Raw genomic sequence first — 25890 nt, 5'->3', positions numbered from 1 at the left:
AACCAGTCTCCCCTGGGGAACCTTGTCACTGCTGCATTTTTAAAAGAATTGTGTTTATTTTGTTCATCATGTGAAATCTGCGTCCTCTTGTGCTCTAAACATTAAAATTATTGATTCAAACAAATTCTCCGATAGAGTACAGCATTAGATCAGCATGGTTTCCCTTGTTTAAGGTAAAACAGATTATTTGAATAAGCAATTGTGCAAATGAAGTAGTGTCCACCCATCTTGTCCAGATAATCAAGGTTCTTCTATGTATTGATTGTGATCGATTAAAGTTTTTGGAGTAAGTTAAGGACAAAAATTCCAGACTGTTTAGATGGAGCTTATTATTGCAGTCATTCAACTTGAAAATTATACACCTGGCAGGACAAGAAGACATAATTGCTGACGTGTTGTCAAGCCTTGGAAAAAAAATGTCAGGAATAAATGGAGTGAAAGAGAATGTAGTAGTGAATGTTTGCATACTTAAGAGTCTACATAATATATGTGTGTTGGAGCATACAGTAAAACCCACTCAATCCCAGGAATTGTTTGTTTTAGCTGTCGCTGTCACTAGATGTGTGAGTCCAGGGGAGTTGCACGCTTCAGTAAAGAACTCTTCTGACCTTCTTCTGAAATCTCTTTGGATGTTGTTCCCTCCTGAATGTAATAATCTGAATTTGAATTCACCTTTTTGCCAAGGGATGTGTTTGTGGGATGTTACTGCACTGGAGCAGTTAATTAATAATAGTTCCTGTACCTAGTTGGTTAAGTCTTCCAATAATTAAGTTCTTCAAACTTCTGCTTTTTTTGTTCTTCTTTCAACCGTAGTGTTTAAATGAATTCTGTTTTGTTTAAAGCTGAGTGGTTTGGCCGGCTGCATCATACCTGGAATACCCACTTCACATCTGCCTCTAAAATAAGAAAATATTAAGGCTACATTCTTAAAATATTTTGAGGGGGAGTGTCTGGCCTGGTCCACAATAGCTTCACCAAACTAGTATCACTGGATTTTAATCTCACCGAGTTGGTGGGATTTTCAAACCCCACTCTCAGTGGGGTTTGATCTCTCACAGCTCCTAGGACCTCACTGAAACCTCACAAAACAGAACAGTTCAATTGCTGTTGAGCAAAAAGCCCCATTTTCCAAACATATTGAATGATGAGATGAGATTTGTGTTATGAGAAGAGAGACCTCTTTGCATGTATTAGCATACATTAACATGTCATTATTACCTAATCTCACCTCATTAATATGCAGTTTTTCATGCCCCACCTCTCAGGTAGAATCCAGACTGTGACTGTATCCAACATAAAAAGTCACCGCAGGTATCGGGTGGACTTGAGCTCATCACTTGCTCCTCTGACACTCCATACTGGACACCAAATGCTAATATACCATTCACGCTACATAGCCAGTGACTGAATGCCACAGTCAGTGGTATCCAACCTGTAGGATCCTCTCTGCATCATCATGGAACGTTTCCAATCCACTTGCTACATGGATCTGCACCACATTGCTGCACTTTGGAGTGCACCGGCATCTGTCATTGGCATGGTGCTGCAAGGTCACTTTATGTGTAGGGATAGGCACCCATCACATTAATCCAACCTGACTGTATCTCAGGACTACTCCTTCATTGCCTTAGTGCTCACTCATTTTGTGCTTATTTTAATGCTGAAGTCTCAAGCGTTTCCCTGTCTTGCCTTGCCTTGGTTTGCTTTGCTTATCTGTGCTTTGACTCCTCAGCCAGAGCTTAAAGGCCCAACATTACTTGTGTCTTGCAAGCTGCTTTGTACAGTCATGAAGCCAGACAGCTTGTCATGTTTGTCAGCAGTGATCAGTCAATTGGTGGACATGTTGTTGTACTTTTGATATCTATATCGAACCTGTAGCATGTGTCAGCCATGTTCACAGCAAACACACCGTGTTTCAAATGACAAGTCAAGGGAGGCTGTCATCGGTGAAGGGATCCCACTATTGTCAGGGCATATTCTGATCTCAGTCCAAGGGCTTGGACACAATCAGCCACGTTCAGGGATCTGTATCACTACAGCCCAGGGATGGGCCACACAGTCAGTCATGCAGGTCCAGTGCAAAAAGTCAGAGGATTTATGCTACATCAGTCAGGGAACTGCACACAGGTCAGTCATGGGTCTGGTTGCACATCAGTTGTGACTTTACGTTGATTATGGTCTGGGCCACATTTAGTCCAGAGTGGGTCACATTCAATCCTGGGTGTTAGCTCCATGAAGGTGGAAGAGGGTTATCAGGAGACAGTGCTGTGCTTGCATTCAATTCATGGGAATGAAGGCAGCAAGATGGGATGCAGAGGGGACAAGAACTGTGAAAGGGGGAAATTCAAAATATGGGAGAGGAAATTACAATGTATTGGAAGAACATGGGATACTGCGACAGGGATATTTGTTGATGGATAACACCATCATCGCTTCAACAGGGGTCTGTGCAGCGTGGTGGAGGATAGAAGTCTAGGCTGCTTAACCTGACCTCAGTCGTTGGTAAGATGTTGGAGTCCATTGTGAAGGATGTGATCTCTGAATACTTGGGAAGTGCATGATAAAATAGGTACAAAGTCAGCAAGGTTTCATTAAGGGGAGGTCATGCCTGACAAGTCTGTTAGAATTCGTTGAGGAGGTAACAAGCAGGTTAGACCAAGGAGAGCCAATGAATGTTGTCTTTCTGGACTTCCAGAAGGCCTTTGATAAGGTGCACACAGGAGGCTGCTGAGTAAGATAAGGGCCCAGGGTGTTAGAGGCAAGGTGCCAGCGTGAACAGAAGATTGGCTGTCTGGCAGAAGGCAGAGAGTGGAGATAAAAGGGTTCTTCTAAGGATGGCAGCCGGTGACTAATGGTGTTACACAAGGGTCAGTGTTGGGACCACAACTTTCCACCTTGTACATTAATAATCTAGATGAAAGAAGTGAGGGCATTCTGGCTATATTTCCAGGTGATACAGGTAGAGGGGCAGGTAGCATTGAGGAGATGGGGAGGCTACAGAAAGATTTAGACAGGTTAGGAGAGTGGACAAAGATGTGGCAGATGAAATATAACATGGGAAAGTGTAAGGTCATACACTTTGGGAGAAAGAATGGAGGCATGGACTATTTTCTAAATGGGGAGAAAATTCAGAAATCTGAAGTGCAAAGGACTTGGGAGTCCAAGTCCAGGTTTCTCTTAAGGTAAACTTGCAGATTGTGTCAGTAGTTAGGAAGGCAAATACAATGTTGTCGTCCATCTCAAGAGGACTAGAATATAAAAACAGGGATGTACTTCTGAGGCTTTACAAGGCTCTGGTCAGACCACATTTAGAGTATTAGGTGCAATTTTGGGCCCCATACGTCAGGAAGGATGCATTGACCCTGGAGGGGGTCCAGAGGAGGTTCATGAGAAATGGTCCCAGGAATGAAAGGCTTAACATATGAGGAACGTTTGAGGACTCTGGGACTATACTTGGTAGAGTTTAGAAGAATGAGGGGAGGATCTGACTGAAACTTACAGAATACTGAATGGACTGGACAGGGTGAACGTTGAGAAGATGTTTTCACTGGCAGTAGAGATGAGGAACCAACAGCACAGCCTTAGAGTAAAGGGGAGTCCCTTTAAAACAAAGACAAGGAGAAACTTCTTTAGCCAGAGAGTACTGAATCTGTGAAATTCATTGCCACAGAAGGCTGGGGAGACCATCTCACTGAGCAGATTTAAAACAGAGATAGACAAGTTCTTGATTGTCAAATGGACACATCAAAGGTTACAGGGAGAAAGCAGGAAAATGGGGTTGAAGAACCTATCAGGAGAAAGTGAGGACTGCAGATGCTGGAGATCAGAGCTGAAAATGTGTTGCTGGAAAAGCACAGCAGGTCAGGCAGCATCCAATGAGCAGGAGAATCGATGTTTCGGGCATGAGCCTGAAGAAGGGCTCATGCCCGAAACGTCGATTCTCCTGCTCCTTGGATGCTGCCTGACCTGCTGTGCTTTTCCAGCAACACATTTTCAGCTCTTGAAAAACCTATCAGCCATGATCGAATGGCGGAACAGACTCGATGGGCCGAATGGCCTAATTTCTGCTCCTATGTGTTCTGGTCTAACTAAATCATCAAATATGCTTGGATTGGAGAATGTAATGCTGAGAACCTAAGATGTAATTCTAATTAGTACGTGGGAAGATGTGGAGGATTAGTACTGATGGGCTGACCAGGCAGTTCCTGGAGAAAAGAGACATGTACATTTGGGGCAGGGGCCTTGATTACTATGCTGAACTTGAGACTCACTGTGCCAAGTGTGACCTGTTTAGTCTTCCAAATTCATGCAACACATAAATGCCACTGCAAATTGAAATAGCTGCAACCACACCTGGAATGAGCCAAATCAGTGAGTCTTTTTTCTGTCTGAGCGCATGGGCTTTACTTGTAAGTGGCACGGTGGCACAGTGGTTAGCACTGCTGCCTCAAAGCGCCGGAGACCCGGGTTCAATTCCCGCCTCAGGCGACTGACTGTGTGGAGTTTGCACATTCTCCCTGTGTCTGCGTGGGTTTCCTCCGGGTGCTCCGGTTTCCTCCCACAGTCCAAAGATGTGCAGGTCAGGTGAATTGAAGAGAAAATGAGGTCTGCAGATGCTGGAGATCAGAGATGGAAATGTGTTGCTGGAGAAGCGCAGCAGGTCAGGCAGCATCGAGGGAACAGGAGAATCGACGTTTCGGGCATTAGCCCTTCTTCAGGAATGAGGAAAGTTTGTCCAGCAGGCTAAGATAAAAGATAGGGAGGAGGGACTTGGGGGAGGGGCGTCGGAAATGTGATAGGTGGAAAAAGGTCAAGGTGAGGGTGATAGGACAGATTGGGGTGGGGGCGGAGAGGTCGGGAAGAAGATTGCAGGTTAGGGAGGCGGTGCTGAATTTGATGGATTTGACTGAGACAGGCTGGGGGGAGGGGAAATGAGGAAACTGGTGAAATCCGAGTTCATCCCTTGTGGTTGGAGGGTTCCTAGCCGGAAGATGAGGCGTTCTTCCTCCAACCGTCGTTTCGCTGTGGTCTGACGATGGAGGAGTCCAAAGACCTGCATATCCTTGGTGGAGTGGGAGGGGGAATTGAAATGTTGAGCTACAGGGTGGTTGGGTTGGTTGGTCCGGGTGTCCCAGAGGTGTTCTCTGAAACGCTCCGCAAGTAGGCGGCCTGTCTCCCCAATATAGAGGAGGCCACATCGGGTGCAGAGGATGCAATAGATGATATGTGTGGAGGTACAGGTGAATCTGTGGCGGATATGGAAGTTTCCTTTGGGGCCTTGGAGGGAGGTGAGAGGGGAGGTGTGGGCACAAGTCTTGCACCTCCTGCGGTTGCAGGGGAAGGTGCCGGGAGTGGAGGTTGGGGGGTGTGGATCTGACGAGGGAGTCACGGAGGGAGTGGTCTTTACGGAATGCTGATAGGGGAGGGGAGGGAAATATTTCCAGCAGGCTAAGATAAAAGATAGGGAGGACGGACTTGGGGGAGGTCAGGTGAATTGGCCATGCTAAATTGCCCGTAGTGTTAGGTAAGGGGTAAATGTGTTGCTGGAAGAGCGCAGCAGGGCTATGGGTGGGTTGGGCTTCGGCGGGTCGGTGTGGACTTGTTGGGCCGAAGGGCCTGTTTCCACACTGTAATGTAATCTAATCTAATCTAATGTGAGGCCTTTAAAGGGGGAATTGCATTAATCAGGCACTTTTGCATTACAGGTTAAGGTTATTTGTAGTCATGGCACCATGCATGTGAAATGTATGCAGGGTCCAAATGTGTGGGGTACAAATGCTGGTCATAAGCAATCTGACACATCATTGATCATTGCAGATTGAAGATATTAATCTCTGTGAAGCAGAAGTAATCACAGGGAACCCTTAAAGTGGCATCTATAGGTAACAAACGCGAATACATTGTACAATCTCAGGCATCAAACTGATTCTCTCGCACCTTGAATTATAAGAATTCACTCCTCTTACAAGAGATGATACCTTTCTGAGGTGATGTGCGCTGGGAGGATAAGATTGATTAAAAGTATTTACAATTGGCTGCTAAATCCAGGAATACCAAGATGAATGCTTGAAGAAATCAAGAAAGCAGCAAGCTAATCAGCCTCCTTGAAGACAAAGACAGATGATTACCCAAACCTAGCAAATATATGGAAACGGTGGAACACTATCTCCAGCTCATTGCAACAGAGAATTTTGTCACTGAAGAAACTCTCAGCACCATTCCAGAGTTTCCTGTCATGGCAGAACAGGATAGGAAGCCCCCTTAACCAGAGCTCAATGAGGTCATTAATTGCCTTGCCAGTGATAAAGATTAGATTAGATTCCCTACAGTGAGGAAATAGGCCCTTCGGCCCTACCAGTCCACACCAACCCTCCGAAGAGTAACCCATCCAGACCCATTTCCCTCAGACTAATGCACCTAGCATTATGGGGCAATTTAGCATGGCCAATTCACCTGACCTGCGCATCTTTGGACTGTGGGAGGAAACCCACACAAACAAAGGGAGAATGTGCAAACTCCACACAGACAGTTGCCCGAGCTGGAATCAAACCTGGGACCCTGGTGCTGTGAGGCACCAGTGCTAACCACTAAGCCCTCCTGAAATCACCTGAAGTGAAAAACCAACATTGCTGCAACATCTCCATTAACTCTTGTCATGATTTGGACACTTTATCATTAGCACCAGGCCAGGTTCACAGGAGGGTTGCAGGAGGCTATGTCAGAGGCAGCACTGGCATATCTAAAAAAAAAGTGTCAACTTAGTGAAGTTACCAAACAGGACGTTTTTTACACAAAGGGTGGTATGCCTATGGAATGAGCTGACAGCAGAAGTGGTTGAGAAGGGTACATTAACAACATTTAAATGACATTTGGATAAATACATGGAGAAGAAAGGGTTAGAAGGATATGACCCAAGTGCAAGGAGATGGGATCAACATTGATGGACATTTTGGCTGGTGTGGACCAGTTTGGGCCAAAGGGCCTGTCTCTGTGCTGTAGGACTCTATGACTACTTGCATGTCAAACAGTATAAGCAGCTAAGTGAACCCACAATGAACAGATCAGATCTAAGTTCTGCAGTTCTGTTACATCTGGTTGTGAGTGGTCCACCTTTTGGTCTATAACATAGTGTTGTGCGATTTCTAACTTTATTACCTCTTGTGTCCCTGCTACAAAATTTGCACCTCAAAATATACATGATGCTAAAACCTGTTTACAAAAACAAAAGAGATTACAGTGATACCAATTACCAAGGCATTTTTTTAAGTACTGTGTTAATAGCTCGCTCTGACCAAATTGCAGACCCTGGCATCAAACCTCTTTCTGTAATCTCAGGTGTGGTTTCAGAGTTGGTAGATCAAATGTTGATATGATTTTCTCACTTCAGCAATTACAGGAGTAGTGCCATGATCAGGGTGGACCATTCAATGTTGACTTTGTAGACCTCAGCAGGGCTTTCAAGCATATCCGCACACTCAGACCCTATAAACCACTGTGGACAATACGTTGCCCTCGTGTCAGTCATTTCTTCATTCCATGAGAATATTCACAGTTTCATAAATTACAATGGAGCACCCATGGCACCGTTTAATTAAATGGGAAGCAACTTATAAAGGATACAGGGAAGGTTTACCAGGGTGTTACTACAAGTGAGGAATTTCAGTTATGAGGAATGACTGTTCAAGTTAGAACTGGAACTCGATTTGGAATCTTAGCTCAGGAGCAGATAGATTTGCACTATTGTGAACTTGAGACGCTGGACAGGGAGAGGAGGGAGAATGGAATCAATGGCTATGGAATGCCATGCACGGGAGGGACAGTTGTCTAAATGCTTAAGTTGTTGAAACTGAGTGTACCTGAATGGATTGCTCTACTGTCTAATGGTATCAATGGACTGTTTCTCATTCTATTTCTGATCTTCACCCTTTACTGAAACAAGACTCCACTAAGACAGGTTTTATCTATGATGTGAAGGTGTCGGTGTTGGACTAGGATGGACAATGTTAATAACCTCGGAACACCAGGTTATAGACCAACAGGCTTATTTGAAAGTGCAAACTAACGAAGGAGGGTTGTGCAAAGTTAAAACTCGCACCAACACCAGGTTATAGTCCAACAGGTTTATTTGGAAGCACTAGCTTTCGAAGTGCTACTCCTTCATCGCGTGGTTGCCCGAAACGTCGATTTTCCTGCTCCTCGGATGCTGCCTGACCTGCTGTGCTTTTCCAGCACCACTCTAATCTAGACTCTGGTTTCCAGCATCTGCAGTCCTTGTTTTCACCGATCACTGAACCTTCCTGCGCGCTTCCCTCTCCAGCAGTTCTGCGCAAACTCCGACAGAGCGCCTCCTTCCTGGTCAATCCCAGTGTGACGTGAACCTCCCGCACCCTCGCGCGATTTCCGGGTTCGCCCCCCCTCCCCCCTCCGTGATCCGCCGAAGTCTCGCGCGAACTCCTCCCCTTTCTTTTCCAGCTCCGCGAGCAACATGGCTGTCGGCAAAAACAAGAGGCTGACCAAGGGGGGCAAAAAGGGCGCTAAGAAGAAGATGTAAGTGAGTTAAAATCGGGTGGGAAGCCACCCGCAGATTCTCATCGGCACGATTCCCGCGCGGTATGGGACCTACGTGCAGGGATGGCGGCGATATTTAAGGGATGGTGAGGACGGGCTGTGGGGCGGAAAGGGAGACGCGGGCCGCTGGGCCTGGACCGAGAGGCTGCCCCCCCCCCCGCCTCATTACTGGCGACTGGAAAGCCCTTTCGCTCGGGGTGGTTTAGGACCACTGGCAGGGAACACAATTCAAAGGAAGTGTCCAGTTGTGCGAGTCTGGGCCGGTTTAAAGCTTGGAAATGCGAGCGGGGGTTTCCCGGAGCATGCTGGGCACCTCCGGGGTCAGTTCACTTGTTTGTTTTTTAAAAAAAAAAGCAAAAGCTTGCATCGTTTGGAGGAGTCTTGCAGGTGCAGCCGTTCCGGAGATCCGGAGAAAATGCGGCCTGGCCAGGGCGCTCTCTACTTTTTGCATGAGATCTGTGATCTCGTGGCCTGGCACATCCCCAGTTTATGATCAGCACCAGGCCAGGTTCGCAGGGGGCTATGTCAGGGGCAGCACCGGCATATCTAAAAAATAAAGTGTCAACCTAGTGAAGTTACCAAGCAGGACGTTTTTTTACACAGAGGGTGGTATGCATGTGGAATGAGCTGACAGCAGAAGTGGTTGAGGAGGGTACATTAACAACACTTAACACTTAAATGACATTTGGGTAAATACATGGAGAAGAAAGGGTTAGAAGGAAATGACCCGAGGGCAAGGAGATGGGATCAGCGTTGCTGGACATTTTGGCTGGTGTGAACCAGTTTGGGCCAAAGGGCCTGTCTCTGTGCTGTAGGACTCTATGACTACTTGCATGCCAAACACCATAAGCAGCAAGTGATTGGGCTAAGTGAACCCACAATGAACAGATCAGATCTAAGATCTGCTTGTGAGTAGTGGTGGGCAATTAAACAACTCCATTGGAGGAGGAATCTCCACAAATATCTCCAGTGATGGAAGAGCCCAGTACGTAAGTGCAAAAGAGAAGGCTGAAGCATTTACGTTGATCTTCACCCACAAGTGGATAATTGATCTTGGTCTCCACCAGTGGTCCCCAGCATTACAGATACCAGTCTTAAGCCACTTGAGTTCACTCCACATAATCTCGAGAAATAGTTAGAGACATAGGATGTGGCAAAGCCTATGGACCTTGACAACATTCAGGTAATAGTATTGAAGACTTGTGCGCCACAACTCGTCAATCCACAAACCAAGGTCTTCCAATACAGTTACAACACTAGTTTCTACCTGACAATGTGGAAAATCCCTGATGAAAGGCTTTTGCCTGAAACGTCGATTCTCCTGTTCCTCTGCTGCCTGATCAATTGTGCTTTTCCAGCACCACACTCTTCAACTTTGATCTCCAGCACCTGCAGTCCTCACTTTCTCATGATATGGAACGTTGTCGAAGTATGTCCTGGACATAAAAGGCATAACTAATCCAGCGTAGCCATCAATCTACCCTCTATCATCAGTAATGTCACCAAAGGAATCATCAATAGTGCTATCAAGCAACAAATGATTAGCAATAATCTGCTCATTGACACCCAGTTTGGCTTTGCCTGGATCACTCTGGGTAGTGTCCTAGGCCCAGCTATCTTCAGCTGCGTCATCAATGACTTTCTCTCCATAAGGACAGAACTGGGGATTTCACACTAGATTGTGTACTGTTTAAGCAAAAGTGAGTACTACAGATGCTGGAGATTAGAGCTAAGTGTGTGGTGCTAGAACAGTACAACCAGTTGGGCAGCATCCGAGGAGCAGGAAAATCGACATTTCGGGCAAAAGCCCTTCATCAGGAATACTGGATAGCATTTTTGCAGGAGGCAGGGTGGAAGTTGATGTAATCCAGATAGCTGTGGGAGGTTGGACTGTTCAACCTCCTTGTGGGAGCACGAGGTGGCGCCGATACAGTCTTCAACGTAGCGGAGGAAAAGGTGGGGAGTGGCGCCGGTGTAACTGCGGAAGGTAGACTGTTTCACGTAACCGACAAAGAGACAGGTATAGCTGGGGTCCACGTGGGTGCCTATGGCTACCCCTTTTGTCTGGAGGAGGTGGGAGGATTCGAAGGAGAAATTGTTGAGGGTGAGGACCAGTTCAGCCAAACGAATAAGAGTGTCAGTAGAAGGGTACTAGTGGGGACGTTGGGAGAGGAAGAAACGGCTTGGAGGCCCTGGTCATAGCGGATGGAGGTGTACAGGGGCTGGATGTCCATGGTGAGGATGAGGCATTTGGGGCCAGGGAAATAGAAGTCTTGTTGAAGGGTGTGGGTGCTGTCCCGAACGTATGTGGGGAATTCCTGGACCGTGGGGGATTGGACAGTATCGAGGTATGTGGAGACTAATTCGGTATGGCAGGAGCAGGCTGCGGCGATAGTTCAGCGAGGTAGTCAGGCTTGTGGATCTTGGGTAGGAGATGGAAACGGGTGGTGCGGATTCCCGAACTGAGGTTGGAAGCTGTGGGTGGGAGACCTCCTGAGGTGATGAGGTTGCGTATGCTCTGGGAGATGATGGTTCGGTGTTGGGAGGTTAGGCACATTGTTTAGCACCATTCTCAACTCCTCAGATACTGAAGCTGTACATGTTTAAATGCAACAAGATCAAAACAATATCCAGACTTGGGCTGTCATGTGGCAAGTAATGGGCGGCATGGTGGCTCAGTGGTTAACACTGTTGTTTCACATTGCCAGGGACCTGGGTTCAATTCCCTCCCAGGCGACTCTGTGGAGTTTGCACATTTTCCCTGTGTCTGTGTGGGTTTCCTCCCACAATCCAAAGATGTGCATGTTAGGTGAATTGGCTGTACTAAATTGCCCATAGTGTTCACGGGTGTGTAGGTTAGGTGCATTAGTTAGGGGTAAATACAGGATAATAGGGGAATGGGTCTGGGTGGGTTGGTATAGATATGTTGGGCCGAAGGCCTGTTTGCACACTGTAGGGATTCTAATTCTAATTTGAGCCACACAGACGCCAGACTATGACCATCCTCAATAAGAGACAATATAGCCATTGCCCCATGACATTGTGTGTTATCATCACTGAAACTCACTATCAACATCCTGTGAATTACCATTGACCAGAAACGTTACTGGACTTGGCACATGAAACAGTGGCCACAGGAGCAGGTCATAGGCTAGAGATACTGTGGCAACTAACTTTCCTGCTGACTCCCCAGAGTCTGTCCACCATCAACAAGGCAGAAGTCAAGAGTGTGATGGAATTTTCCCCTCTTGCCTCGGCGGGTGCAGCTTCAACAACACGCAAGAAACTTGACACCGTCCATGACAAAACAGTCTGCTTGGTTGGCACCACATCCACTTCCCTCCATTTACGCTTAGAAGCAGCAGTGTGTACTAACGACAAGATGCACTGCAGAAAGTCATCAAAAGATTCTCAGATAACACCTTCCTAACACACCACTTCCATGTAGAAGGGCAAAGGCAGCAGATACGTAGGAGCACCACCACCTTCAAGTTCCCCTCTGAGCCACTCACCTTTCGATTTGGAAGTATATAATTCCTTTGTTATTGTTGGATCAAAATTCTGGAATTCCCCTCCTAAGGATGTTTAGGGTGATCGCACAGCAGGTTAACTGCTGCAATTCAAGAAGATAGCTCACCATCACCTTAAGAGTAACTAGGGACAGGGAATTCCCCATGAAGGGCTTTTGCCCGAAACGTTGATCTTCCTGCTCCTCGGATGCTGCCTGACCTGCTGTGCTTTTCCAGCACCACTCTGCTAAACTCTGGTTTCTAACATCTGCAGTCCTCACTTTTACCTACAGGGACTAAATGCTGGCCAGCCCACAAAAGAATCAAAAAAAGTCAGTTGTATAAATCCACAAATTCAGTACTTAACTGAAATCTTGTTTCTACTTCTCTATACAGCGTGGACCCCTTCTCCAAGAAGGATTGGTACGATGTTAAGGCTCCAGCAATGTTTAACATTAGAAATCTGGGCAAGACCTTGGTTACAAGAACTCAGGGAACTAGTAAGTATTTAGATTCTCGGGCATAAGCTCTTAAGCTTTCAGAGAGATTTAACATAAGGTACAGGAGTTGGTATTTCAGCCTCTCAATCCTGCTCCACCATTCAATAAGATCAGGACCAATCTGCCACAGCCCCCTCAACTCCTCTATTTTAAAAGTCTACCACCTTCTCTTGATTACTTTGTAGTGGAGCCTCAGCAGCTCCGAGGTGGAGAGTTCCAGACATTTGCTCTGCTTTGGGAGGTGAAATTCCATTGCATCTCCGTTTTGAATGAGTACCTCTTTGTTCTGTAACTGTCCCCCTTTCAGGATTCCCCAACTACTGGAAACATATCACCATCTACCCTGTCAAGACACTGAAAATCTTGTCCTTCAATAAGTTCTAAGTTAAGAGCTCACCTTTTGGATGTATATGTCGAGAATGGTTGAAAGGCAGGAAACAGTGAGCGTTGATAAGGGGTTCTTTTTCAGATAGGTGACCTATGACTAGGAGTTCCAATGGATGACTACTGGCACTGCAACTATATATATTAATGATTTGGAGGAAGGAAATGAATGTACTATACCCATATTAGCATATTTACAAAAATGGGTGGAAAAGCAGGTAACGAGGGTGCAAACAGTTCACATAGACATTGATAGGTTGAGTAAGTGGGCAAAATGTTGGCAAATGGAATATAAACTGGGAAAATTTGAAGTTCCGTTTGAAAAGGAGAACAAAACACCATTAAATGGAAAAAAAACTGCAACCCCAAGGTACTTGTGCATAAAACACCAAAGCTAGCCATAAATGCGGCAGATAACTAGGAATGCTAATGGAATGTTGGCCCTTATTTCAAAGGAATTGGAATATAAAACTAAGGAAGCCTTAATGCAACACATCCACTGAGATAAATGCTGAGAAGATGGTTCTTGGGTGAGTCCAGAGCCAGAGGACACATTCTCAGGAATTGGGGGCAGCAATTTGAATGAGATAAAGATTTTTTTTTGAGTGCTGAATATCTCTGGTATTGCTCGCCAAAGAGACCTTGGGCCACAGTCTTTGTAGATTTAAGACTAAGATAGATAAGTTATTGATCAGTTGGGGAATCAAGAGTCATGGGGAAAACGTAGGAGAGCAGATATGAGGAATGTTGGTTCGGTCATGATCCTATGAACATTGGGGCTGAACGGTTTATTTCTCCTGTTCCTATTTCTTAGTCTGTCTACCAAAGTGCAAGCTCTGTTTGTTCCAGTAAAAGCCATCTGCTAAATTTTTAAATTCATTTGCTCAACCTATCAATATCCCCTTGCAGATTCCTTGTCTTCCTTGCACCATGTCCCCTCATCTAGTTTATTTTGAGAGCAAATTTGAATGTGTTACACTCTTGCCCCCGGGTCATTAATATTTTTTAAGCTGGTGAAATAGTTTAAAAGTGCCTTCATCATCATTAAACCTTCTGGGCAGTGGATATGATAATGGGAATGCATGTCATGTTTTGTTTACATCCTGGATAATTCAGTGATAACTAAGTCCATTCTAATGTTTGCTGCAACATGTCCTGAAGAATTTTATAAAATGTAAGGAATATAAATTGAACATCTACCAGCAATATTGTGCTGATTTACCTTGTTTTCTCAATTTTCACATAGAAATTGCCTCAGAAGGCTTAAAAGGCCGTGTGTTTGAAGTGAGTCTAGCTGATTTGCAGAATGATGAAGTGGCCTTCCGCAAATTTAAGTTGATTGTGGAGGACGTTCAGGGCAAAAACTGTCTGACCAACTTCCATGGCATGGACTTAACACGTGATAAGATGTGCTCTATGGTTAAAAAATGGCAGGTAAGATTTAAGTTACATTATGCAGGATTAAAGTTACGAATTTCAGTTTTAGCTTTTCTTTTTTGTTAGCTCAACTAAATTAATTGTTACATATGTGGTTAATATGAAACTATTAGGACTGAAGCAACTGTACCAGAAACTGAATCATCTATATTTCATGCTTTTGTTTAATTCCATGAAAGTACTTGAGTTTGAATAGTGTGTACTTGGTTTCCTTTGGAATTTCTAGCTGCCGGTACCATAGGTTACTGGAAGTGTTTTATCTGTCCTTTTTCTTTTGCTACTGGGGTCATTATATTACTGGAGTATGTAGTTGACTTCATACTTCAAGGTGGTTAGTTGTCTTCAGAATCGAAAGTGAATGTTGGGAAACTGTCTTGGAAGTCTTTCCATAAAACATGAGAGCAGGTGAGAGTCCCATGTTCACCTTTGTGTGACTAATGGGCTTTTCGTGACTTTAAGGATGCAGTGGGGTAAAAATCTTTGCTCTGGAGAAGAGGAAACTACCCAAAATGTATCCATCAGAGAATCATCAGGGTCAGTAAGTAATCTGAACCTGCTGGTGGAAACAAGGTTTTAAGGGAGAGGCTTTCGGAGTAGAGACAAATGGGCAGAAATCATGGGTACTTATGCTGAGTATAGCACTCAGCCTGGCCCTGCTTATACCCCTGCCCCTAAGGCCTGGCGATAACTGCAGGAAATTGGTTTTCAGTAGTACCATCCCACCCTGGTGTTGGATTCCTTGAGGCTCAACAAAGATATGCTTGTTCCTGGTTGACCCGCAGCAGTAACTGTATGAGACTCTTGAATAGACATTCATTACTCTCTTGATCAGCTCATTAGCATCCTGGTACAGAGGTCACCTACAAGTCATTCTGCCCTTGAATTACTAGAATGGAGGGTTGAAAAGTGGTACCCGGTGATTGGTTCAATGCCCATCATCTTTAAATTGGCCATACTGGTGAGGAGAAGGATCAACTTTCTCCATTTAGTCTGTATACTTCAGTGTCAGGAGTGAGAACCTTGGATGATTCATTTCATTTTCTTGGGTATGAGCATTTATTTGGTTAAGGCTAGGTCTCACCACCATCCAGTGAGGCTTAAAGTTGGCACTATCAGCTTGATCACAATGGATTGTGAGACATTGGCCAGAAATTTTATTTCAAGTAATGTTTATCCCTCAGCTAATATTTAAAACTGATGACCTGAACATTTATTATTGCTGCATGTGATTAAGAAGATTAGTTCCTTCATTTCCCATTTTGCAATGGTGTCCACACTGGACAGGCACCTGTTTAATTTCCATTCCCTTATTCCTAACATTGGTGTCACTGAATGTTTCCACTATTGATGCATCGTTATTGCCCAGTTGAATCAGATTACATTTGCAACTTAGAATTGCTTGCATATGTATGCGTATATGATCTTTTAAAAGCCACCCTGGAGTAGTTACAGCTGTTATTGAAATCTAGTTGTATTCAATTATTCTATAGAAATAACTGTCTCAATTTGACAGTGTTATTGTGCATTGAGCTGTTGGAATCATGTTTTCATTTTTTTGTTGATATAGACCATGATTGAAGCCCACATTGATGTCAAAACCACAGATGGATACTTGCTTCGCCTGTTTTGTGTCGGGTTCACTAAGAAGCGCAGCAACCAGATTCGTAAAACCTCCTATGCTCAACACCAGCAAGTTCGTACAATCCGTAAAAAGATGGTGGAGATTATGACTCGTGAAGTGCAAACCAATGACCTTAAGGAGATTGTCAACAAGCTGTGAGTAATCTAACAAACACTTAGTTTGTGATGTGTCTTATACCTCCAGTAGTTCGCTGTCCCCAAATTAAAATTGAATGCAAACTTTAAATATATAAGAACTTCGTCTTGCCAGTAGATGTTTTATGAATTTGGAATCTGAGTAATTACAATTCTGAAGCTATTTCAGCATTGGTTGTTAGTTGCAGATGTAGGGCACTTTATTCCAGGAACTGTTCCACTTGGGTTTTAACCATCTAATGTTCATAACATTAGAGCTAAACGTAGACAAGTTTCCTGGCCCTGATAGAATACATGCTAAGAGTAGGGGGTACTAAGAGGTGGTGGGGCAAAAAGCAAATGCACTTGTGAAAATTTTCCAAAATTCTCTGCACTCTAAGGCAGTTCCTGGAGATTGGAAAACGGCAAATGTCACATCACCGTTTAAAAAAGGAGGTAGACAAAAGTTAGGGAGTTATAGGATGGTTAGCTTAACTTATGTAATGGGGAAAAGCTTGAATCTAACGTCAAGGAAGAAAGCAAGGCGTCTAGATAGAAATTGTCCCATTGGGCAGACACAGTATGGGTTCATGAAAGGCAGGTCATGCTGAACTAATCTACTGGAATTCTATCAAGACATTATGAGAGGGTGGACAAGGGGGACCCAGTAAATAGTGTATCTAGATTTCCAAAAGACATTCAACAAGGTGCTGCACAAAAGGCTGCTGCATAAGATAAAGCGTCATGGGTAATGTATTTAGCATGGATAGAGTATTGGCTAACGTAACAGGAAGCAAAGAGTGGTGTAAATGAGTGCTTTTCTGGTTGACTAGTGGTGTTCCTCCGGGATTAGTGGGACTGCAACTGTTCACAATTTGAATAGGTGATTTGGAGTTAGGGACCACGTGCAGTGTGTCAAAGATTGTAGATGACACTAAGATGAGTGGTAGGGCAACGTTTGTAGAGGACTGTGAAACTTTGCGGAGGGAAATAGTTTGAGTGAGTAGGTAAAGGTCTGGCAGAGTGCAATATTAATAAATGTGAAGTCATTCTTTTGCTAGGAATAACAGTAAAAAGGACTATTATTTGAATGATAAAAAAATTGCAGCATGCTGCTGTGCAGAGGGACCTGGGTGTCCTTGTGCATGAATCACGGAAATTTGGTCTGCAGGTGCAACAGGTAATTAAAAAGGCAGATGGAATTTTGTCCTTCATTGCTAAAGAATTTAATTTTAAAGACAACAGGGAGGTTATGTTGCAGCTGTACAAGGTGCTGGTGAGGTCATACCTGGAGTACTGTGTGTAATTTTGGTTTCTCTACTTGAGAAAGGGTGTACTGGCACTCGAGGGGGTGCAGAGGAGGTTCACTAGCTTTATTCCGGAGTTGACAGGGTTGGCCTATGAGGAAGGACTGAGTAGACTGGGATTATATTCATTGGAATTTAGAAGAATGAGGGGGGATTTTCTAGAAACATATAAAATTATGAAGGGAATTGTTAAGATAAAAGTAGAGAGGATGTTTCCACTGGCAGGTGAAATTAGGACAAGAGGGCATCGCCTCAAAATTAAGCGGAGCAGATTTAGGACTGAATTGAGAAGGTACTACTTCACCCAAAGATGATGTCTGGAATTCCCTGCCCAGTGAAGTAGTTGAGATTTCCTCAGTAAATGTTTTCAAAGTTAAGGTACCATTTTGAACAGTAAACAACTTGAATTATGGAGAGAGGGCAGGTAAGTGGAGCTGAGGCTATGAAATGATCAGCTATGATCACACTGAATGGTGGAGCAGGCTCAGAGGGCCAGATGGCCTACTCCTGCTCCTAGTTCTTATGTTTGTATGCATAGTATGTCACATGAGATGTGATTTTCTTATAGGCATGACTGATATAACTGTGTGTTTGTTATGGTGTGCTATAAATCTGAATATCCTGTGTTCACAGAATATCAGAGTTCACAGCTTCAAAAACCATCTGTCCATTATGGCATTAGTTAACCTAGTTGTTAGGTGTCAATGTTTATGGTGGCGTAGTGGTAATGACCCTGGTTTCTCAATGCAGAACACCTGGCCAGTTTTCTGGGGACGTAGGTGCACCTCCCAACATAGCAGATAGTGAAATTTGAATTCAGTGACATCTAGCATAAAGAGCTAATGTTGACCATGTAACCATTTTGTGTTGAAAACTTATCTGGTTCACTAATATCCTGAAGGAAAGGAGTGTTCTTACCTGGTCTGGCCTATGTGTGATTCCAGTCCCATTGCAATGTGGGTGATTCTTAAATTCCCCGAAAGCAATTGGGGAATGTGCAATAAATGGAAATGTGGGCCCAATCAATAATCTTTAAATAGGTATTGACCTTGGCACTGGGGAGGTTGTTTTAGAACAGGCAAACCAGTACAGCAGTCACGAAAAGAGAAAATACTAGAAAATCTCAGCAGGTCTGGCAGCATCTGTAAGGAGAGAAAAGAGCTGACCCGTCAGTTAGACTCGAAACATCAGCTCTTTTCTCTCCTTACAGATGCTGCCAGACCTGCTGAGATTTTCCAGCATTTTCTCTCTCGGTTTCAGAATCCAGCATCCGCAGTAATTTGCTTTTATCCAGTACAGTAGTCATTTGGACAAGTGTTAAATAGTTCTGGACAGCTAGTACAGATTGTTAATGGCAAATCATGTTTAATTTGATTGAGGTTTTTGAAGTAACAAGGTGAATTGAGAGAATAATTTCGGTGATGTAATATTCTCTACGTTAATGGCCTGAACTTGGAGGAATGAGACATGCTTTCAAAATTTGTGGATGACATAGCTTGAAAGTGTTGTAAACAGGAGGGTAGTGATAAAGTTCAAGAGGACACACAGAATGGTGGTATGTTCAGACATGTTGAAGATGAAGTTTAAAGAGAAAAAATAATACTTTACATTTGAATATTAAAAAGAGAACACAATGTAATGTAAACCTGCAATTCTAAAAAGATTGCAAGAACACACCCATGGATCTATATGCACCAATCAAAAGTTGACAAGAATTTTTAGGAATGTAAGGGTGTAGAGTTTTATAAATGGGGATATGGAGTGTGAAAGCTGTTTTGGACCTTCATGTTGCACCTTAAGAAGATCAGTACTGAGGATTTTCAGTTAAAAGGATACATTGGAGAAGTTGGGATTGTGGAGAGATGATTGAGAGGGATTTCACTTGTGTTCAAAGTTATGAAGGATTCATAAAATAGCAAGAAACTGCTCCTGTCAGTAGAAAGGTAGAGAACCAGAGGGCAGTAAGATTGTCAGTATAAACGGCTAAACCGTTATGGAAAACCTTTCCATAGAAAGTGACTAAGATCTGAAATGCGAACACAGAAATTGCATGGGAATGCATTGTCTGAGAGTGTGGTGGAAGAAGACTTAATGGGACTTTTGAAAGTTGAACAAACATCTGAGGAGACAGTTTACAGGGATCAGTGCTGGAGAGGTGGATTAACTGAGTTGCTTTTACAGGATGCTGGTTTGGACATGATGCACTGCGACCACACTAAATTTGCTTGGTGAGGTTATAAAGGGGAAGAGGTTACAGGTTTTGCATGTTGAGCAGGGTGTTTGACAAGATGGGCCAATGAGGAGTCTTGTTGGTGGGAAGACTTTTGCCAACAAATATATGGCAGCTATCCTATGTCTATGGATAAAGTCACCAAGAGGTACTGAAGTTCATGATTTAATAAGTCAGTTACAATAAATTGGTATGGTTTGGTGAGTATGGAACTGAAAGAACAGAAAATTTTAAGAAGGATTATAATTGCTCCTGTCGCAGACTGCAGAGAGCTGAAAGGTGAAGAGAGATAATACCAGTATTATGATGTCATTTTTGATTTGCTTTAGCTGTCTTATTCCATGGCAGTTGTGGAACTTGTTTGGAGAGGTTAAATTAGGTAGGAATTTCAGCTACAGTTGGTCTGTGGCAGTGGGGAATTGGCTGAGATGCGCAGGACGTGGAAGTAGGTTGACTGTTGGTGTGGACGTATAGTCAGAAGTTTATCTCTGGGTTGAATATAACACAAGGTTGCAGTCTTAAGTTTGAGGCAGCAGAATGGAGTCTGGTTGTTTGTAGTGGGGTCGATAGGTATAGTTAGCCTGGATGCTTCCAGCTGGGAAGTACTTGCTAACCTTGATTCTTCAAGAGTTACATTTACAACTTTACCAGTGACCTCCCCCTGTTTCGTTCCTGGTCCTTGTTGTCTCTTCAGTATGGGTATTCAATGCCTCAACATCTCCATTATCACCTAGATAATCTGTAGAACAGAATCCCATCCATCACAATCCTCTGCCTGTTTGAACCTGTACTTGTAATGAATAACATGATTCTGCTGGCTTCCTCCCAAGTTAAAATCTGTGAGTCTTTGCTATGTTTAATTGTAGCATGCATAGAGAGAGTAGTTCTTTCTTTATCCACAGTTCTCACCCTTCTTCCTGTACATTAGCTATTGGTTCCAGCTTCTGCCTTTGCCTAAACTGGAAAATATATTCATCGTTGCCTTGGAGTTTCTGCATCGCTTGTTTTTACATGGTCTAAGTCTGACTCTTTCCTTCCATGGCACCTCCATTTGTAGGCATGAGTTGCCATTCGGTACTTCCCTTATACCCACTGTCTCACACAGCAAACTTGATTACTATACTAACCCCCCCCCCTCCCCCCGCCAGCTGCCGCCGCCGCCTGCAGCCAATTCCTGCAAGGAACTGTTTCCACTGTGACATCCTGTGCCTTTTTTCCATCATCCCTAACGCACACTTCCACATCCTGATGGCTTTGTTTCATTATCTACCTTCCACTGTCCACAGTGTCAAACATGTTTCAGATGAAATTGTGATGTGTTTTCGGTTTTGTAAACTATCTTTTGCTATAGGCAATGTGGTGTTCTGTAGTTTGGGATTGCTTTGCTGGGTGCACGTCTGCCCATGAGCTTCCAGAAGCTAATAGTTTTAGTTTTAATCCCACTCTCATTCTGATCTCTGTCAGCCTCCCACACTATTGGAGTTCGCTGAAAGCTTGGGAAACTGCATCTGTCTTTTGCAGATTTGTGAACTCAACACTGATTTCAGTAATTTCAGATTAGAGCCATTGCTACATTTTAAACATGCTGGCAGTGGTTCTGTTTTTGTTGTTTAATCACTCCCATCTTCCATCCTTTCTCACATTTCATTTGTTCTTTGCTTCATGTACTATTCTCTATTTGTTATGTTGGACATTTGTCAGAATTGGTCATATTTAGCAGTAATGTGCAATATTAACCATTTCCTCCTCATAAGTGCTATATGTTCTGCTTAGTGCTTCCATTGTTTTCTGTTTGTTCCCAATTGTTAGTCTTGCAAAATTAATGTTGGCATTTTAAAGATAGACCATAAATTTAAGTCTTTCTATTGACCGACTTTATTGGAGAAAATTGATGTTGGTCTGTGTAACTAGAGATATGCCTTGTCTACCTGCATTAAACCAGGTTATTGTCCAACAGGTTTATTTGAACCCACAAACTTTTGGAGCCTTGCTCATTCTTCAGGTAGCTAGTTAGGTAAAGAAGGAGCGAGGCTCCGAAAGCTTCGTGGTTTCAAATAAACCTGCTGGGCTATAACTTGGTGTCGTATTGTTTTTGACTTTGTCCACCCCAGTCCAATATCGGCACCTCCACATCATGTATTAAATTTGGGTGCCACAGTTGAATGAAGTCAATGTATGTGAATATCGGTTGAGGAAAAGATCAGGCTTTACTGTGCTGCATTGCATCTCTTTTATTAGTCTGCTTTCTGAGGGAATAAGCTATGTGGTAATAATTAGCCAGGGATCTGTAATCAGGGAAGGGATATTATCATGGAGGAATGTGACAAATACATTGATCATTTCCATGCTTGTAATATGACATCGTCCTGCCCTGTTAATCTTCAATGCTGAGCTATGGAGGAAATTATTGGGGTTGTAGAAAAGGAAAAACTTGTCCAGGCAAAACCCTTTTTTGAATTCTAAATCCATGACTGCTTAGTTGTTTACTATGTAAGATTCTGTGCTGCAAGTTCTTGTTACCAATCTAATGTTGAAGATTAATAATACCCTCTGTGGGAGCATGGATAACATTGAGAGAAATTCATTATTTCTATCTTAGAAAATTGCTATTTTAGTGCAGATGAATCTACAGTTACTTGGTAGTTTTGTTGTAGAGAAAATGGCTGCATCACAGTTGCTATCGTTTACTGGTCTAAAACCCACTTGCTTTCTTGGTGGTCTTTGTAATCTAGAATGAACTCTGAAACTTTCAAGTGCAGGCGTGAAGCTGGTGTCTGCCAAGCTTTAAGTTTGGATTTTTAGTAGAGAAGTGTAAAGACTACAATAGGCCTAAACCACACAATATCTAATCTGGGAGTAAGTAGTTTTATTTTTAAATGTTAGTAGTTCCTGTCATGCTCTTAACAGTGTAATGTTTGTGTTTTAGGATCCCAGACAGCATTGGTAAGGACATTGAAAAAGCTTGTCAGTCCATTTACCCTCTTCACGACGTTTATGTGCGAAAAGTCAAAATGTTAAAGAAGCCCAAGTTTGAATGTAAGTCTTGATTATTCTTGTACCTTTTTGTTTGTTGTGGTTTCTATTTTACAAATGCACGAAATCATAAATAGCATTGAACAATATTTAAACACTACCTCATTATAGATTCTAGAGCCAAGAATTAAGAGATTTAATTTGGAGAATTGCATCTTCCCATTTCAGGCTATTCATATTTAAAACATTGGGTGGGAGTCTGTTCCAGATGCCAGTCTCCTATTTTAAAAAAAATTATTCAGCACTTCCTCTTGCAAAGATTTTTTGTGTGTGTGTGGAGGGAAGAATTTATTAAAAGAAACATGAAGAGGTTATGAAAATTGAATGGGAAAAATTAGGTTGCAGTGTTTTTAGAGATGGGAGAGATTTGAGATTGGGTCTCGCGAGAGAACATTTTCAATTTAATGTTTTGGGCATCTTGATGCTTAATGATGGGAAACACAGCAAGTCAGTGTCAAAGACAAAGCTGATACATTTGCATCTGTCTTCAGCCAGCAGTACCAACAGGAAAGTCCATCTCAGCCTCTTCCTGAGGTCCCCAGCATCACAGATGCCAGCCTTTAGCTAATTTTAATTCACTTCATATGATACAGGTAGACAACCCTTTATCCGAAATCGGAAAAGCTCCAAAAACTGAAGGGTTTTTTTGTGAAGCTTTTTTTCTCATTAACAAGGTTGTTTGGTGTGCAAACGGTTAACCCAAATCCACAGCTACTCGATGCTTATCACTCAGGTGCGACGTTTGGGGGTATGGCTCAGCACTGGCAGGCCTCCATTCTGTTTCAGGACCCGTTTTATTTACAGTAAATCTGTTCTTTGAGAAGATTTTTAAAAATTTCACCATCAAACTTATTCTGAAATTCGAAAAAATCTGAATTCCGAAAATCAGCTGGTCCCAAGCATTTCAGATAAAGGATTATGCACCTATATCAAGAAACAGCTGAAGGGCCACGACATTCAGGTAATAATATTGAACATATGTCCTAGAAATTACTTAGAACCTTTTCCAAGTTGTTCCAGTGTAGTTGGGAGCACTGGAATCTACCCAGCAATGTCCCAGTGAATCCAATTATTGCTTCATGACATTCAATGGGATTACATTTGTTGTGTGGATAATGTGGAGGTTGCCTTGCACGGGAAACTGAACTGAACCAGTGATACAGCTGTTGACTAAAAGAGCAAATTATAGACTTGGGATACTGCTTGGAAAAGCTTACCTGACTCCCCAAAGGCTGCCCATCATCTACAAGGTATAGTCAGGGGTGTGATGAAATGCTTCCCACTTGTGTGGATGAGTACAGTTCCAGCCACCCTCTAGAAGTTTGAGAGTACCCAGGACGAAGCAGCCAGCTTGATTGACACCAAATAAAAGGATCCACAAACATTTATTCGCTCCATCACCAACTCCGTATTAGTGTGTTATCATGTGGTACAAAAATTTACCAAGGCTCCTTAGCACTTGTCACATGCCAAACCACTTCCACCTAGAATAACAGGGGTAGCAGATAACATGGGAATGCCACCATCTGCAAGTTCCCCTGCAAGCCATTCACTGTACTGACTTGGAATGGTATTGTTCAAATCTTGTTGCTGCGTCATAATCCTGGAACTACCTTTCAAATTGCATTGGGAATGTCCCTGCACCTGGTCGATTGCAGTGATTTGCAAAGGTGGCTTGCCAACATCATGAGCACTATTAGGGATGGGCAATTAATGCACAGCTCGTGAATGAGTATGATTTATTTGACTACTTCTATGTATCCTCATTTTGTGTTCCAGGTTTTGTATATATTTTGTTTACCGATACCAACACAAGCTATCTACCTTTCATTGAGATCATGACTAATAAAATTGTTGTCTTAATTGAACTTTACTGTTGCCTTCTCTCTTGCGCTCTCTCTTTCTCGCTCTCTCGCTCACTCCCTCTCCTCTCTCTGCCATGTTTAACCAAAATGGTTGGGTTAGTAGACAAACGGTTAAAACCCTCTAAGAATCCTTGAGATATACATCATGGAAGCAGACCCTTAGGTCCAATTTGTCCTTGCTGACCGATATCTTACACTAATCTAGTCCCATTTGACCCATATGACTCCAAACCCTTCCTATTCACATAATCATCCAAATACCTTTGCAATATTGTAATTGTACCAGCCTCCATCATTTTCTGTGGCAGCTCATTCCATTCAGGCACCACCGTTTGCATGAAAAAGTTGTCCCTTGGTTCCCTTTTAAATCTTGCCCCTCTTACCATAAACCTATATCCTGTAATTTTGAACTCTGCCACCCCAGGGAATAGACCATGTCTGTGCACACTACACATGTCCGTCATGATGTATAAACCTCAATAAGGTCACCCCTCAGCCTTTGAAGCACCTGGAAAATAGCCCCAGCCCATTCAGCCTCTCCTTATTTCTCAAACCCTCCAACCATGGCAACATCCTTATAAATCTTCTCTGAACCCTTTCAAGTTTACAATAAACTTCTGTCATTTAATCATGAGGTGAGTGGACAAATGTCTAAAACACTTTGTTAAAAGATTAATCTGTAAATTGTGAATTTTCATTTGCCAATTGAGCTGACCTAATTAAGGTAATTGAAAAAAATGCTTTCTTCCAGTGGGCAAACTGATGGAACTGCATGGTGAAGGAGGAAGTGGCTCAGGCAAACCATCAGGTGAAGAAACTGGTGCTAAAGTGGATCGAGCTGATGGATATGAACCCCCGGTTCAAGAAACTGTCTAAATATGTATAATAAAACATTTCTTTGACCATATTTTCTTTAATTTAATTTAATATAATTTTAAATTTTAAAATGGTAACAGTGAGCCAAGCCAAATTTATGCACACCACCCTCCGAATATAATGTTTGAACCCAGCTATCTCACTGGTGAATCTGACCTTATCCTATCAGTGTGAATACGGGACTTACTGAGTGCAGTGATCTGACCAGGGCATAAATGCAGCTGAAATGTAAATTCCCCTTTTGTGACCCATCATGCTTGAGTTAACGACCAGCATTACATTAAACATTTTGTTTTTAATACCCCATTTTCTTTTCTTCTTGGTTCTTGCTGAGAAGATATTTGTTGTTGATGGCCTGGACTTGCTCGTGGTAAACACTGTTTGCCCACTCCACCTGTAGTACTTCATGTAAACTGTTTGCATCTC

At 43.1% G+C, this 25890-nt stretch overlaps 1 protein-coding gene across 1 annotated transcript; it reads left to right on the top strand.

The window, feature by feature from the left end:
• The first annotated feature begins 8403 nt into the window (after positions 1-8403).
• rps3a (ribosomal protein S3A) lies at positions 8404-25495 on the top strand. Its single transcript, XM_043699641.2, has 6 exons — positions 8404-8547; positions 12474-12577; positions 14208-14395; positions 15966-16174; positions 22617-22726; positions 25340-25495. The coding sequence occupies exons 1-6, from the start codon at positions 8486-8488 to the stop codon at positions 25462-25464; spliced, it is 798 nt and encodes a 265-aa protein (XP_043555576.1). The 5' UTR covers positions 8404-8485; the 3' UTR covers positions 25465-25495.
• The last annotated feature ends 395 nt before the right edge of the window (positions 25496-25890 follow it).

Source organism: Chiloscyllium plagiosum, unplaced genomic scaffold (genome assembly GCF_037043375.1).
Source record: "Chiloscyllium plagiosum isolate Xiang-an unplaced genomic scaffold, Cpla_swu_hap1 HiC_scaffold_1, whole genome shotgun sequence".
NCBI lineage: Eukaryota > Metazoa > Chordata > Chondrichthyes > Orectolobiformes > Hemiscylliidae > Chiloscyllium > Chiloscyllium plagiosum.
This window is presented reverse-complemented; position numbering and strand designations above follow the sequence as displayed.